The sequence below is a fragment of the Canis lupus genome, chromosome 12 (genome assembly GCF_048164855.1).
Source record: "Canis lupus baileyi chromosome 12, mCanLup2.hap1, whole genome shotgun sequence".
Taxonomy (NCBI): Eukaryota; Metazoa; Chordata; class Mammalia; order Carnivora; family Canidae; genus Canis; species Canis lupus.
Window position 1 is genome coordinate 24553370 of NC_132849.1, and position 16197 is coordinate 24569566.

Consider the following 16197-nt stretch of genomic DNA (forward strand, 5'->3'; position numbering starts at 1 on the left):
CTGACACCTACTCCTGGTAGGATGGAGCAGCCATCATGGGAGCTCCAAAAGCACCTTTGTCTTCCCCACGCCCCCAAATCTCCTCCAGCCCCTCCCAGCACCCTCAAAGTGAGCTCTTCCCCTCTCCCAGCCTTTGCCTGGGCACCCGGCCTGCTGTGTGGCTGGAACCTTCTCAACCTCCAGGTCCCAGGTCATAGTCCCTCTGCTGGAAGGCCTCCCCAGACAGTCTTTTTTCAGGGCCTTCTCCCTAATATTACATTTGCTTCCATCAGGGCAGTTACACAATTTGATAATATCCACTGGAATTGCTTCTTATTAACAAGTTCCCTTTTAAACAAAAGTAGGATGGCTAACCGCTCTCCTGTGGTTTTTTGTTTGTTTGTTTGTTTTTGGTTTTTTTGCAGCAGAGGTCTTAAATCTCAAGCAACGAGATGGGGAAAGGGAGAGCCCTCTGCAGAACCACAGAAAACACTGCATTATTGAAAACCTGTTTTTCAACTGAAACGTAGGTGAGCTGCCTAAGATCCTGATGTTACTGCTCTTGGTGGCCCTGGCGACAATTAAGTTGCCTTCCTACATGCTCCCAACCTCAAAAGTGTCAAGAATCTAGTACTATTATATAGACACACATGAAAACTATGATTCAAAAGAGAACTAAAGTCATTCTACATCTAAAATAATTAGATCAATGTCATACCGAAATTTTTACAGCCTCATTCTCTCAAAAAACTTTTACAACGTTCTCCACAGAGCTCTTTAAAACACGCACAACACACATACCCCATGCCTCCATTTCTCCCACTCTCCCCATCCCCCTCGTCGGAACAATAAAAAGCTCCAAAACCAAATTCAAATCAATTGGTAGGTTTACTGGCTGTCTGTTACACAATGAGGTGGAAACACCTCAATATAGGACATTCTGAACCCTGTGTTTTCTTCTTGCTGTACCGACAGACCAGCGACAGGCACACAGGCTGACACCTGGGACAACAGAAGCAAACAGCTGCTGGTTCACATTTCCATAATGATTAATTCCATAGGTTTAGGGAACTTCATGTTTTTTCTTTCATAGCAGCTTCCTCTTTTCGAACTCCTTCAGAAACAGAAACAGAAAAGAGAAAGGGGATAAAAAAATTGAAGATTCAAATTACATTCCTGGTCAAAGTGATTCTGAAACCACTTATCTTTAGGATCCTTTGAACAACCAAAAATTACAAAAAGTGAAATGTACCAGGATGAAGGTGCTTGAACACAATATAACAGCTTTCAAATTAGGCTGCGTCAGCTTGAATTTCACAAGACTAGATGCAGAGCCTTAGCTTTATGTCTCCCAAACACAGAGCCCGAGAGGCTTCTTTGAACTCTTATTTTTCCACAGCAGTCTTACTATTAAGAGCTGACAAACTTGACTACTTAGGCAAACCCTTCAAGGCCACACATGAACCACGCTGGCCTTATTAATAAGGCAATGGAAACAGGTTTGCTTAGTTTCTCCAAGAAAGAGACTAAACGTAGATTCAGTCAAGATTTGAACAGAATGTCAAGCACTTCAGAAATATGTGAAAAGGAAACAATACTGAAAATCACATTTCTCTAGATTGTAATTAGAATATGACCAATGTGTAGTTGCCTGCTGCCACTTACTGGAGCAAAATGGTAATGCATGTCTCCAAACAGCATAAGCATTTGCTTCCCCGCCTGTCTGCCCCTGCTCTTTCACACACTCACTAGCCCCCAGAATTGCAGCACATGGTGCCTTATTTCAAAAGACAGGATCATGCAAAGATCCAATAAAACAAGGAGCAAGGCAAGGGCAAAAAAGATTGAGCTCTAACATGGCTTATAATTTATGCTGGGGATAAATTTATGCTTGTTCTCAACATGGTTAAAATGTCTGGTTTTTGCTTTGCTTTTTTGTCAAACCTATAACCATCATAAAACTAAAAAGAAAGACAGCCTTAAATGATCACTTAAAGAGACAGGCTAAAACTCATTACAAAGAGATTATAGAAGATACCGGGTCATTTAGAACATATTAAACTATGATGTTCTATTAAAAAGGAAAAAGCAGAGCATATGGTTAAGAAGTTGCAAACAATGGCATCTCAACACAGCCAGGCTGCAATGGCTGCAAACAATGGCATCTCAACACAGCCAGGGCCAGAGCTACAGGCTGGACACCCCTACCCTCTTCTCTTGATCTCCCTACCCTGCTCCCCATCAACTCCTTCATCCAGTTTTCATTTCTTGTCACTAGCTTTCAGCCCCTCTCCCTAGAAACAACAAAGACCTATGAGATCAGGGTAGCTATATTCCAAAGGTCCTCAATGAAAAAAATGAAATACAGATGCCTAGATGGAATTCATGGCACTAGTGGACTCTGAAACATTTTCTTGTATATCTTATTTTGCCCCACACAAAAGAACAAATTCCAATGTTTAAAGAAATAAGTGTTTTCAAATCAGAATGTTGTTCCTGGTCATGCCCAGTTAGGACACTGGGACATTGATGCAGCTGCTAGAGACAGTTAAGCTGCACACCAGAAAGAAATAAACAGTAAGACCCAGAAGAAAGGACCAGGGTTTCCAGATACCCAGTGCAGCCCCAAGCTACAAGGTCTGTAACTTCAGAGCACTCAGGCCACTGCTACAGCTCACCTTGTAGATGGTGGTTCCCAGCTGTGCTGGAGACATGCTGACCACAACTCCTGCACTCTGAAGGGCAGAAATCTTCTCTTTGGCTCCACCTTTTCCTCCAGCAATAATCGCCCCTGCATGACCCATTCTCCTGCCAGGAGGAGCAGTTAAACCAGCAATGAAGGACACCACAGGCTTGGCCTTGGGACCCTGGAAAGTGGTATTGTAAACACTCTCATGAGAAGTTGACCAAAACTGGACTTCATGACTCTGAAATGAAATTGCAAATGGCCTGGGCAGGACCCACCACTCATCCTAAGAAAATGAACACAAACATCAAGCTGTAATTGCAATCACTGCATTCACCTTTGAGATGACTCAACTTTTCAAATAAACTCAGGAAAACCATCCTGAGCAAATATTTGTCTGTTTAGATTTTAAACTTCAACTGCACTGGCCACAAGCTATTTTACAAACATATATATAGGTGGTTCTTTCATTTGAAAAACAAAGCACATTTGAAAACATATGTTACGTGATTTGTGATAATAATGAATTAAGACACTAGATCAGGTTATTTTATTTCAACCTGATTTTGTCTTAATGTAGTCTACCAAAAAAAAAAATTTGCTAGGAAAAAAAAAAAAAGATAAGGTGGAAAGGTATATTGGAAAAGACATAGGACTGGAAGTTGCCAGATTCAATTTCCTATTGACTAAAGCTGGTTGGCCTCGGACAAGGCATACCATCTCTGTAAACCTCTGATTCCTCATCTATGAAATGAATGATGACTTTCTCTCTGAAATTCTATGAAGTCTAAGGAAGATTAGGACTACTTTTATTTAATAAAAATCGATTCTAATATACAACTTCTATGTAAATGAAGAACACTATCCTAGATTCTGAGGTAAAAAAATAAAAATCTACGTGGGAGATATAAGAATTCCTGTACTCTAGACTTAAAATACAGTTAAAGAAATAATATAAAATATTATCAATTAGTTAAGAGATACCAAAATATTATTTGAATATATGATTAAATTTCACAGTAAATGAAAATATCATGTTCATAATAAGAGCTCAGAAGCAACAAGGTATCCAAAGATGGCTGTAAAAAGCGGAACCTGAATACAAGCAGAATCTGTCTTCAGGTACCATCACCTTCCCCAAGGCCAGCAATTCTCAAATCATTTGGTCTTAAAACCCCTTATACTCACAAAAATTATTGAGAACCCCAAAGAACTATTGTTTATGTAGATTATATCTGATGTTTCCTGTACTAGAAGTTAAAACTAAGAAATTATATATTCATTGAAAAATAAAAACTTAAAAACTATTTTAAAAACCATTTTAGTAAGAAGTGTGGCATTCATTATTTTACATTTTTCTAACTCTTGAATGTCAAATTTAATAAAAGGCAAATGGATTATGACATCCGCTTTTACATTCAATCTCTTCCAATATGGTATTTTGGCTGAACTCAAAGAAGTCTGGGCTCACACATATACATGGCTGGATAAGGGGAAGAATTTTAACAGCCTGTCAGATAATTGTGGATACTCTTCTTTGATACTAGATAAACCTCTTCAAGTGGTAATTTCTTAAGGGTCAGTTACCATGTTGGAATCTAGAACCATAGCAATGAACTTTCTGTCCTCTGTTACTTTAAAATCCATTGAATGGATCTTTTACCTATAATGATTTTATAACATTCATTGGCTGAATGAAAAATATGTTTACTGAATTATGTACATCTTCCAAATGTTGATACGTTTCTTTATTCAACATCAATAAATCAGTCACTGTTACCAGATTTAATCAAAGTCTTTAGTAGGAGGAAGTCCAGTTCACAGTGGCAGAAACAACTTTTCCAAAATATGAATATTCACGTGAAAGCTCAAATCTTATCACTGTCAAATACTATAAGTTGTTTTCCTTGATATGGGAGGTTCACTTTGTTCATTTTTGATAAAATGTCTACGACATACCCAAGTCTGAACAGTCTGTCTGCCAGTTGTTCTTGAGGGTTTTTTCATGGTAAGAAAAGCAGCTAGTTCAGCTCACAACTCAATTGAGAAGGTGCTTTACTTCCCACTTCATCACAAAATACTGACTCATGGGTCAGGATTTAATAAAATTAATAATTTTTACTGCTTCATCAAGGACATTCTTTAAGTGAAATCGGTTTCATTTTGTTTTTCTAACTATGAACATGTGACAGTGAATGATTACTAGAAAGCTGCTTCCACTGCCCAGATTTGTGCTATGGTGCCGGCAGCCAGGTTCTGCATGGTCTGATGCGGCCTACTCCAGCCTCATCTCCCACCATTCCTCCCTGCTCTTTGTCTCCCAGTAATTCCAGGCTGCTCTGCCTCTGTTCCTCTGTAGGGAATGTTCTCCACCCTCGCTGGACAGCTGACAAATTTCTACTTAACTTCTGAGACCTGACTCAAGCCTCCTCTTTCCCCATAAGCCTTTCTGACTCTTCCTCCCACAGTCTCCACAAACATGGTTGATCATCCTCCATTCAGTGACCCTGCTGTGCCCTTGACAAGTTTCTACTATTACACTAAGTATAGTGGCTGTAACTTATTTCCCATGTGTTCCCCTCCTAAACTAAGAATCTCTGAATTCAGAAACTATGTTCACATTTATTTCTGTATGCCCAGCACCTACCATGGTGCAGAATTAAAAAGAAAAGACTCTACAAGTCACTTCTTCATTTACTTATGGGCTCTACACAGTTATGAGCATCTTTTATTTAAGTGGCACTAATTTCTACGTGATCCTTCTGTCTCCATACTTACAGAAAAATAATGCTGCACTAGAAGGAAACAAGATTTTGATGAACCTAGAATGTCAGACAAGTTTATATTGTCCTATTAACAAAGAAGAGTCACTTAAAATTTTTTAAGCAGAGAAAAATACAACTAAAGAGACTACAAGGAAGTATGGTCTGAAAACAAGATGCAGAAATGATGAGAAACGTGAAAGCCCCAAAACAGACCAGTTAGGATATCAGCATAGTTTGAGCAGAGGCCCAGGGCTGGTAACCCTTTTCCTGAATCCCTGCAATCAGCCTCTTGACCCCTCCATGACATAGTGGAGACGTCAGGCAGACGTGGGGGATGAATCCCACCTTTAGTTCATTTGCTATATACCTGCCACTGGCAAGTTTTTAATGTCCCTGTGCCAGTTTCCTTATTCATAAAAGGACAAAAACCTTTCTCAAAGGGTCAAGATTAAACAACACCAGTTTTACAAATAAGTATTGTCACTATAATAATGACAATAATAAAAACAGTAATGGTGGCAGTAGAGAACATTACTGAGTGTTCAGTACTCTGTTCAGTACTCTGTGCCAGGTACTGTGCTAAGTGTCTTATGTCATCTGTTCAACCTAGAATCCTACATACAGTAGGTCCTTAATAAAAATTCATCCCATAAGAACTAACCAGGAATAGAAAAACATGTGCCAAATGAAATAAAACGTATATACTTAGCTTTTCCCACCAAAATCTAAGCTAGTCAAGGGATCCAGAGTTGGGTCTAAATACATTTTAAAATTCACTTGAACATAGCATAATGTCACAGTAACCCAAATCTTTCCTAAAAAGAAGTCAGTCTTTACTTGAATTTCAAAGTTTACAACTTTTCTGAATTCAAGTTACCTCAAACTCTTAACGATATGCTTCATTCTTTTCTTATCCACCACCTATTGGTGCCTGATATGCTGGGGGATGGGGCAGTCCCTGCTGCCCCTGATATAGACTAGAGGGAGAGTCGGATAGTAAGCAGTCTTTGCAGAAGGAATAAGCAAAGGCAAGTGAGAATGAAAACATCGGGCCAGTCAGATGGGACATGGATCTGAAGAAGAGAGTTAGACAGGTGTGTAGGGACTGGAAGACCATGGTAAGTCCACACTTTGTCTTCCATTTAATGGGAGACTGTCAGGGTTTAAAACCAGAGGGTATGCAACGCCAATGTCTGTGTTGCAGAAGAGCAGGTGATCTGGGTGGTTGTGAGCAGGATGGCCAGAGACAGAAGGGAGACGATGGTGCCTGAGGAACAGTAGAGACAATCAGGAAGAAACTACTGATATGGTCCAGGTGGAGAGGATGGCAGCTGGAACCAGAGCAAAGGGACTAATTACAGCTGATGCACTGAATCTCAACATACTACTAGGGACAGATCTTGGTAACAGTGCAAACAGGTGATGAGAGAGAAGTAAAAGATGCTTCTGAGGTTTCTGCCTTTGGAACTGCACGAAGTATGTTCATATACAAGAATCATTCACACTTAAGGAATAGGCCACAGAGACTAACTCTGGGGAAAAATTAAGATGAGAAGAAGGAGAAAAACCAAGAGGACGGAGAGGATGAAGAAAGAATGGAGACTGCTGGTAGCCTCTGCAGAAGCACTGTCAGGAAAGTAAGAATCAACAGCAGCACAGCAGTGACTAGCTCAGGAAGTGCCTACTGTGTGTGAAGAGCTGTATTTTTCCAAACCCAAACCCAAACTTACTGAATTATGTTGCTTCAAGAATTCTGCAGCATTTTCTTCTGCATTACCACCAATTTCACCAATCAGTATGATGCCTTCTGTGGCTGGATCATTCAGAAAGATTTCAAGGCAGTCAATAAAATCTGTGCCATTAAAAGGATCACCTCCAATGCCTGAAAAATTCAAAGAATAGCAACACCAGCTGAAAATTTAAGGATGAACCATGAAAATAAGAGATGCTGTTTCAATTATTGTTCTAATTTTGCCTCTCCCGTCACCAATGTTTTAAAATGCAGTCACTCTGGTATTTAACATTTAAAAAAATCACAAATCGCTACATTTATTTGTTTCTAATGTTACGTGAATGATAAATGGTGGTTGATTTCGGATATTCACAAAGACATTTTTGTTTTAGCTCTTTTATCGAGCTTCTTTCCTCCCATGAAATTATTCCCAAACAACTCTTTTAAAATGGGTGTTTTTTAAAAAGGTGTGTTTGTGATGCAAGCAAGCAAGACTATCTCTTCTCTGATTAAACATTTTACAAATGTCTTTGCACAAAGTAACTAATAGATGAGGCACACTGCTGAGAAACCACACACAAGTTTTAAGAGACAAGTCCCAGTGAGGGACAGAGAGTGCACTGATCCCTTTCACCTTAGATACAGGGTGAGTGATGACTACGAACACAAACATTTAAGGACAAGTACTTGGACAGGATTAAAGGAAATGCTCCCAACAGACTGGCTGCCACTTTTTATTTTTTATTTATAATGTATATAAACTCACTGATGGCAGGATTGATTTCCTACTTTTCAATGCATCTCTGAAGAATGAAGTTGAAGAAGAGAAGCAGCATTTATGAGTACTGTGTGTCAAATACTGCGTCCTAGCCGCACGTTAGACCTGCCATTTCCTCTTTCTTATAGCCTCTCTGTGAAATGGGCATTAGTATTAGTAATTTACAAATTAAAGACAGAAGTTGGAGAATGAATTTTGCAATTCTGTTTCAAACCTTTTCTTATTCTCCACCACACTAAGTTACTTTGTGACTAAGACTGTGCTTTGTACATAGAGAAGCTCAATCACTATTTCCAATATTGACTTTATGGATCTTAATTCTAATTAAAATACTCCAGGTTTTTATTTCAGAATTTATTGTGAAAAGCTATTTTTGAAAGGCTTTTAAAAGGTATTCTAAAACTTTGAAGAAATGTTTATAAAAATGAGAAATCTGTCTTTTAGCAACAAATACTAAAATTATTTTAAAATGTAAAATCTTTTTACTTTTAAAAGTCGTAGGCAGCAAAAGAAGTTTTGGGGAACTCAATCATCCTCGATACAGATTTTCTCACCAATAAAGCTATAATAGCACCACTTTTCAGCTTAGAGGTGCCTCAGAAGGTAGCCTTAAGAATAAGATAACAAATGGCAAAGAACTCAGTAACTGGGAAGCACTAACAAAATGATAATTGTAGAACCAGAAGTCCTAATGCAAAGAACTGTTTCTTCACAGCAAGTGAAGTAAGTGATGTTTTCCGGCACCAAGGCTGTGCAGGGGCCACATGTCCCACAATGCTTGCTCAACATGAGGGTCAAATCTTGGGCCACGAATCTTTAAAATATACAGTGGGGCTTCACACTGAAGAAAATTAAATTTAAGATCATGACATCTTTTTAATAAAATGGTTATCAAAACCTCTTGGAAATAACCAAAAGTTATTACTATACTCATTCAACAAAAATACTGCATTACAATAAAATGATTCTACCAAAATCACTCACCAACACACAAAGACTGTCCCAACCCAACTTGGGTTGTTTGGTGAACCGCTTCATAAGTCAGGGTGCCGGACCTGGACACAATACCTTAAAGAAAGAGAATTTAAGAATATTAGATTGTGTTCAAAATAAATAGGCTAACACGTTAAAGATACAAGTACTTAAGAAAAATCCATTCTACAATTTGTCATCCAACTCAACAAGTATATGGTTGGTAAATAAATACTTATCTTCTCACTATGAATTCAGGTGTATGTAACTTCAGATACTCTGCACCAATTGGGCAAATTGAAGGACACGTGTGCATCTTGGTCAATGCTGGACAATAGAACACTGTTCAATTGCTCTCTTAGATTAATTTCACCAGACAGTAACAGCTGGATCACTTGATGAGGACTGCTCCTTCTGCAGGGAACCCTGCACTGACTCCCCAACCCAGCACAGTGCCAGCCTACCTCTCCAGACTTGTCTCCCATTATTTCCCTACCCTACTGAAATCGATTTATTCCCCCACTTAGTCACGTTGCTTCTGCTGCAAACGGGGCCCCCATCTCCTCAAATGCCACTTTCCCTGGAAGTCTTTCCTGATTCCTCCAATAAGTACATTGTTCTCTTACTATCTGGCTCAGTAAGAGACCACCAATGGTATTTAAGATTCTGTGGCAACCATCTTCTTTGCTATACTGTAACCTCCAAGGAGCTTGATAAACAAGACTGCTTCCCTCACTCCTGTGTTCCTAGTATTGAACATGCACAGAAGGAGTTCAATAAATACTTACCTGAATGTCTCAAAACTGAAAACCTTTCAATAGAGTACAAACATCCTCTTAAGGAAAATCTAATTCCAATAGTTTTAAGACCATTCAATCCCTGGACCCTAACCTACAACAAATGACAATCATTACCACCAATCCCCATCTGTCTCATTCTTCAATTTTCCCTATTCTCTGAGCTTTCTTTCCATCTACCTGCTGTCTCCCTAATACAGTCCTTCCTCTGCGGGACCCTTCATAACAGAAAGTTGGGTAGGTAATACCTACCTACCTACCTATGTACTCAGTACATTTAGCTTTGTTCAAATAAAGTATAGTTGGCAATTTCTTTAGTTGTATATCTTGTGTACAATTGTCTAGTCTCCTTTCCACTCTTTCTACTTGATTCTTGTGGTATGATTATGTCTAAGTGTCCACTCAGTATCTTACATTACTGAGAAAAACAACTATTTTATTTATTCTAGTCTTGTGATGGATCAGTATAATAACCAGTGAATATTAACACCAGGATGTTATCATTCTTTTAAGGAGCTTTCATCTGATCATATAAATGATATGTAAATTACATAAATGCAAACTGCACACAATGAAGGTAATGAAAGCCATGTTTTTAGGGTAGATTATTCCTGTCATTCTTAAAAGTATATGTAGTAAAAGAGCTATCACTTAAAAGTACCTATCACAAGAACACTTCTGTTTCTGAAAGGCAGAAGTACTTTCTTCCTCTATTCTTCTTATTAAATACAACTAAAAACCCTGGGCATTATAAATAAAATAAATCCAAGGAATCTCTAAGAGATGAAGAAGGCAAGGTAGTTAAGGACCTCAAAACTCAAGGAAAGATACACTGCTGAGCTCCCTGGGTTTCCTTTGCCTCATGCATCCTAGATACGGATCTAAAGAAGCCAGTATCCCAGAAACACATAAGGATACAGAAAAAAAAAAAAAAAATCCCCCTTTAAAAGCCTGCTTGTTCTAGCAAAAGAGCCAAGGACAGCCCAGAAAAACAGAAAACTTTTGAGATAATAACCACTCCATACCAACCAAACACTACAGAAAATAACTGTGCCTTCACCCTCACTCATATGAGCAAAGGCCAAAAGGGATTCCTAGACTTACACATTTAGGAGGCTGCACTGAGGCACCCCAACATGCCAGCCAAACTGGTGAAAGAGAAGGCCAAGTAGGCAATCAGGACTTTCATCTATGCCAGCTGATATGAGTTCCTCCTCAACCCTACAATGTCGATGGAAGCCATGTCCATGTGGGGAGTCTAGATGTCCATCCTTATCTGGCAGTAATTAGGCACTTCTCCATCTTCTTGTCAGGGTGGTATCAGAGAAGGCCTAGTGGAGAGTCAGGACTTTCACAATTGCCCAGCAATAACAAGGTCACCTCCACTGAACTCAGTGAGGACCAAGGAGGAGAGCAGAACTCATACCCAGTAAGGAAGAACTCACCCACTCCAGTATCAATGGAACAAATAGGAACTTGGACTTCTATATCCACCCGTCAGTAATGAGGGACCTCCCCCTGATAATCCCTGCTGAAGCAGTGTCTATAGTCAGTCAGTCAACAGAAGGTTCAAATAAGACCCAGAGTCCTATAATACACAAATTATCTGGGTTTCAGTAAAAAATCATTCAGAATAGCAAGAACCAGGGAGATCTCAAACTGAATGAAAAGAGACAATAAATGCTAACACCAGGGCATCTGGGTGGCTAAGTGGTTGAGTATCTGCCTTTGGCTCAGGTCATGATCCTGGGGTCCTGAGATCAAGTCCTGCCTGCATCAGGCTCCCTGTGGGGAGCCTGCTTCTCCCTCTACCTACATCTCTGCCTCTCCCTGTCTCTCATGAATAAGTAAACAAAATCTTAAAAAAAAAAAAAAAAAATAGATGCTAACACCAAGATGAAGAATTATCTAACAGGAATTCTTAAAAAGGCATGATAAAAATGCTTTAAATAATCACAAACATGCTTGAAACAAATGAGAAAATAGAAAGCCTTATCAAAAAAATAATGAAGTCTCAGCAAAAAAATAGAAGATATAAAGAGAACCCAAATGTAAATTTTAGAAGAGAAAAATAAAACAACCAAACCTGAAAGCTCAGTGGATGAGCTCAGTAGCATAAAGGAGGGGAGAAAGGAAAGAATCAGTGAAATGAAAATAGAACAGTGGAAATTACCCAACCTGAATGAGAGAGCAAAAACAGACCAGGGAAAAAAGTGGACAGATCCTCAGAGACCTATGGTTACTACATGTGAATTTGCAATTGTAAAAACATAAAAAGTTTAATCAAAATAAAAATATTGAAAGGGATGGAGGGGTCAAGTATGTCACGCGTGGTTGTTTTTTAGGTTTACAGGCACCTTAGAAAGCAGGGCAGTGATCAGAAAAGTGACTTGGCACGGGACACTCCTTACATGCTCACTTCAAGTCTACAGCAGTAGCCATTCACAGCAGACAAGAGTCTACAGAGCGCTCAACTATGTACAAGAGCATCAGTGACTACATGGACCAGGCCCCCACTAGACCTGATGGACTATGGAACTTCTTGGAACCCCCTTGGTAGAAGAACTTGGTAAGTACCCTACTGGCAGCAGGGCTAACAGCAATAAGGGATTTTAGTAACAATAAAAAACCATGATCTTTAACCCAGTCTTGTAAAGTACATAACTGACATTCACCCACTATATTGATTACTTTTATCTATTATTAACGGTCATAGTTTATGGATAGAGAAAGTACAGTAACCATCTATCATGGTGCACTAAGAAAGCTTAGTGAGAAGGTGTGAAGAACCTAAAAACAAGCATAACAGGATAAATTTGAAATGTTAATTTGGTTATTTCTTCAAGGAACTAAACAAGTAGCAGTGGAATTTTCACAAAACATTCTAAAAAGTTTGTGATATCCTATAAGGCAAAGTAACGTGAGGATAGGATATAAAAAGACTAACAATAAAAATAATTCAAAGCACATATGTAGCATGTGTGCTATATATGTGTTATATAAAACAAAGGACTTATATCCAGAATATTTATGGAATCCCTTGCCATAATCAACAAAAAGACAACCCAATAAAAAAATGTGCAAAACACTTGAACAGATCATTCACAAAAGAAGATATACAAGTAGCCAATAAGTACATGAGATGGTGCTCTACATCATTAGTCATCAGGGAAACTAAAATTAAAACCATGAGACACCATTTCATCCCTAGCAGAAAGGCTAAAATTAAAGACTGAGAAGGCTGTTTGTGAAGATGTGGAAGAACTGAAGCTTTCATACAGTGATGGTGGAAATGTAAAGTGAATAGCCCTTTTGCAGAACTGTTTGGCGATTTCTTAAAAAGTTGAACATACTTCAAAGCTATGACTTAGTGATTCCATTCATAAGTATCTTACCCAAGGGAAATGAAAATGTGTCCACAGAAAGACCTATACACAAATATCACCTTAGCCTTATTCATAATGATTCAAACTGGAAATAACCCAACGTTCATCAATAGGAGAATGGGCAAATTGTGGCAGAATCACACCACAGATTATTACTTAGCAGTAAGATGAAATGAACTATTGATACATGCAAACACATGGAGAATCCCCAGCATGCCGAGCAGGAAAAGAATCTTTTAAAACTCCAAAAAATATCTCCAATGATTCTGCAGAATTATTATGGATTCTTAACCTCATCCAATTCAGGATACAGAACTGATTCACTATAAAATCCCCTGGTAAATTCCACTACAGTTAATTAAAATGAATTAAATTTGCACAGTTACAAATATTCTTAGTGAATTTTGAGCTTAGGGCAAAGAATTTTTTTGTTTTTAATCTATAGGAAACCTACTCACCAATTCTTCCTTTCTTGTGAATATGGCCAGGCATGATGCCAATTTTGCATTCTCCAGGCTGACGGATAGAAAATTCACAGTTTCAGAAAAAGTGAAAAAAAAAAACCCATAACAACCTATAACTAATAGGTCATACACACACAAACACACTTGGATTGATGCAAAGCTAGTTAGCCTTGTGAAAGCCTAAATCTGGCCTATTGTTTTTTACACTTACATTGATGATTCCAGGGCAGTTAGGCCCAATTAGCCTCGTCTTTCCCTGCCGCAGTAGCTTGTGCTTGACCCGTACCATGTCCTGCTGTGGTATACCTTCAGTAATGCACACAACCAAGGGCACTTCTGCCTCAACAGCTTCATTGATGGCAGCAGCAGCAAAAGGAGGAGGAACATAAATGACAGAAGCTGTCGCTCCTGTCTCTTCTTTGGCCTGAAACATTAACCACAAAGCACTTTATTATGGGTTAAGTTATAAACACTAATGAAATGCATTCAATACCATGATTTTAATAATGTGATGGGATCAGGAAAGAACACTACGAGGAGACATTGGATGTCTTCATTCTTCCCATTAGCAAGTTCACTGTGCTGTCAGAAAAGAGCAGAACCAAGCAGGGCTCCTCTCTGCCCCACTATGAAATGCCACTCTGAACTGAAAGATTCTATGACACCTCGTTCCCTCAGATGATGGAATGTCAGGAAACCTGAAAGCGCTGTCTGATTTGCATTTGTGTCCTCTCATTCCTATGGCCATGTTTATTTTTGTTGCCTTACAAGACACTGTACCACCTATTCGGGACCAAAGACCTTCTATTTCTCCAGGAGAAAAAGGAGGAGTAAGCCACTGAGCATTGGAACTCAGCTCTCAAACACCTATTCAAAATCTATCATGTCAAAAATGATAGAGTTTTTTATGCTCACAATTTTTAATCTAAATGCACATTAGTTAAAAATAAAAATAAACTAAAATACAAATGCATAAATGGCCATAGAATAAGAATGTGGGTCAAATGCATATTAGGGTCCACTCTACATCACTCCACAAAGCAAAGAACTTAAAATCATCAGTTTGACTGTGGTTCTGTCTGTGGTCTCCACAGATTCTCCACATACATCAATACCTTCTACCCACCTCAATGTGTGGTCATGTCTCCCTCTACCCAGCTCTATGTGTGTTCATGTCTTCCTCTACCCACCTCTATGTGTGGTCATGTCTCTTAAAGCTCCTTGAAGACAAAGATTGTTAGTGATCTCTGACTCTCCAAGAGAGGCAGTACCTGTTCTGAGAGGCCCTGCAGGAGGGCTCAAGACAGGTCTTGTTAAGGCCTCACAACAACCCCTGTATGCTTAGTATCCCCATCTACAAATCAAGATGCTGGGGCCAAAAGACAATAAATAACTTACACAAGGTCACATAGCTAGGAAGTGAGTGGCAGAGCCAAGATTCAGATCTAAGTATCTCTGATTCCAAAGTGTCTGTTCTTTTCAGTTACAGCAGGCTGCCTCCCTATAAATGTTAAAATATGACTTAATCAAGATATAAATCAAAACCTTTTGGAAGGCTGTATCATGGGATTTTACAATGGAAAGGAATACTAAGCTACAGAACATACAGGTACAACTAGAAGGGGCAGAAGTAAAAGATAGTGTCTTTCAGAATCATCCCTGAATGACTCCCCACATCCCCCGAGACTGAGGAGCTTTCTCTATGGTATCTCTCATAAAAAGAAGTGTCTTGACACTGACAGAAGAACAAAAGTTAAAGGATGCTGACAGATCATCAACAATGATGCCAGGGGTTAAAAATAATTTTTTTAAAAACTCTGTTCAAGGTGATAACAGAGAAGGGGATACAACAAAAAGTAAAAATAAAAACTAGGCTGGAACCAAAAGGAGTCAGATCATAGGCATATACGTATTTTTTTAGAAAATGTATCCTGCAGTTTTCTACCTCTTAAGGCTACACATACTGCCAGAAGCCAAATATGACAACAGGCTCTGTGCTAACAAGTGACACTAGATGAAAGGTATCCATCCTACTCATTCAGAAAGCTCTTTGTAAGTGCTAAACAGGTAAGAAATATAGTATCTGTCAGAGAACTTGCAGAATATTGCAAATGTCATTTCTATTTGTAACATGGTGAATAATAAATGAGTTGCTTAGCAACAAAAACTTTTCTTTAAGAGAAAGCAAAAAAAGCTCATGAAAAAGTCAAATCTACCTAGAAGAGTTATGAAAACAGCTTTTCTCTGTATTTTGAGGTCATGAAGTCAGCCGTAGGAGACTTGAAGGGGTGGGAGGAAATAACCAAAAATTTAAAGCAAAAAGATTTCAAATGATTCCTTTACAGAACCTATGATTTTAACTTTTTTTTTTACTCTTTAAAGTAAAAAAAAAAAAAAAAAAATCCTGTTTTCAAGTTTAAAGTAAAATGAAAATTTCAAATTTGAATATTTTTTCCTATGTTTTACGATCAAGAATACAAATTAACTTCAATTTGAAGTTAGTATTCTAAAAAAGAGATTAAGTCTATAAATTTGTACTTTAAAAAAAATGTGATACTTTAAAACATGCCTTAAAACTATGCTTAAGAGGGGGAGGGGTACATCTTTTATCAATACATTCGTCCCAAGTACTAAGTTT

At 38.5% G+C, this 16197-nt stretch overlaps 1 protein-coding gene across 1 annotated transcript in view; it reads right to left on the reverse strand.

Moving 5' to 3' along the window:
• Positions 1-848: 848 nt before the first annotated feature.
• SUCLG1 (succinate-CoA ligase GDP/ADP-forming subunit alpha) overlaps positions 849-16197 on the reverse strand; it is a 31932-nt gene continuing 16583 nt past the window's right edge. Inside the window, exons 4-9 of the mRNA XM_072770020.1 lie at positions 13771-13983; positions 13554-13611; positions 8925-9008; positions 7161-7312; positions 2658-2846; positions 849-1093 (exon numbers count right to left, since the gene is read on the reverse strand). Of these exons, the coding sequence (XP_072626121.1) occupies positions 1067-1093; positions 2658-2846; positions 7161-7312; positions 8925-9008; positions 13554-13611; positions 13771-13983 (723 nt within the window). The 3' untranslated portion in view covers positions 849-1066. The remainder of the gene's footprint in view (positions 1094-2657; positions 2847-7160; positions 7313-8924; positions 9009-13553; positions 13612-13770; positions 13984-16197) is intronic.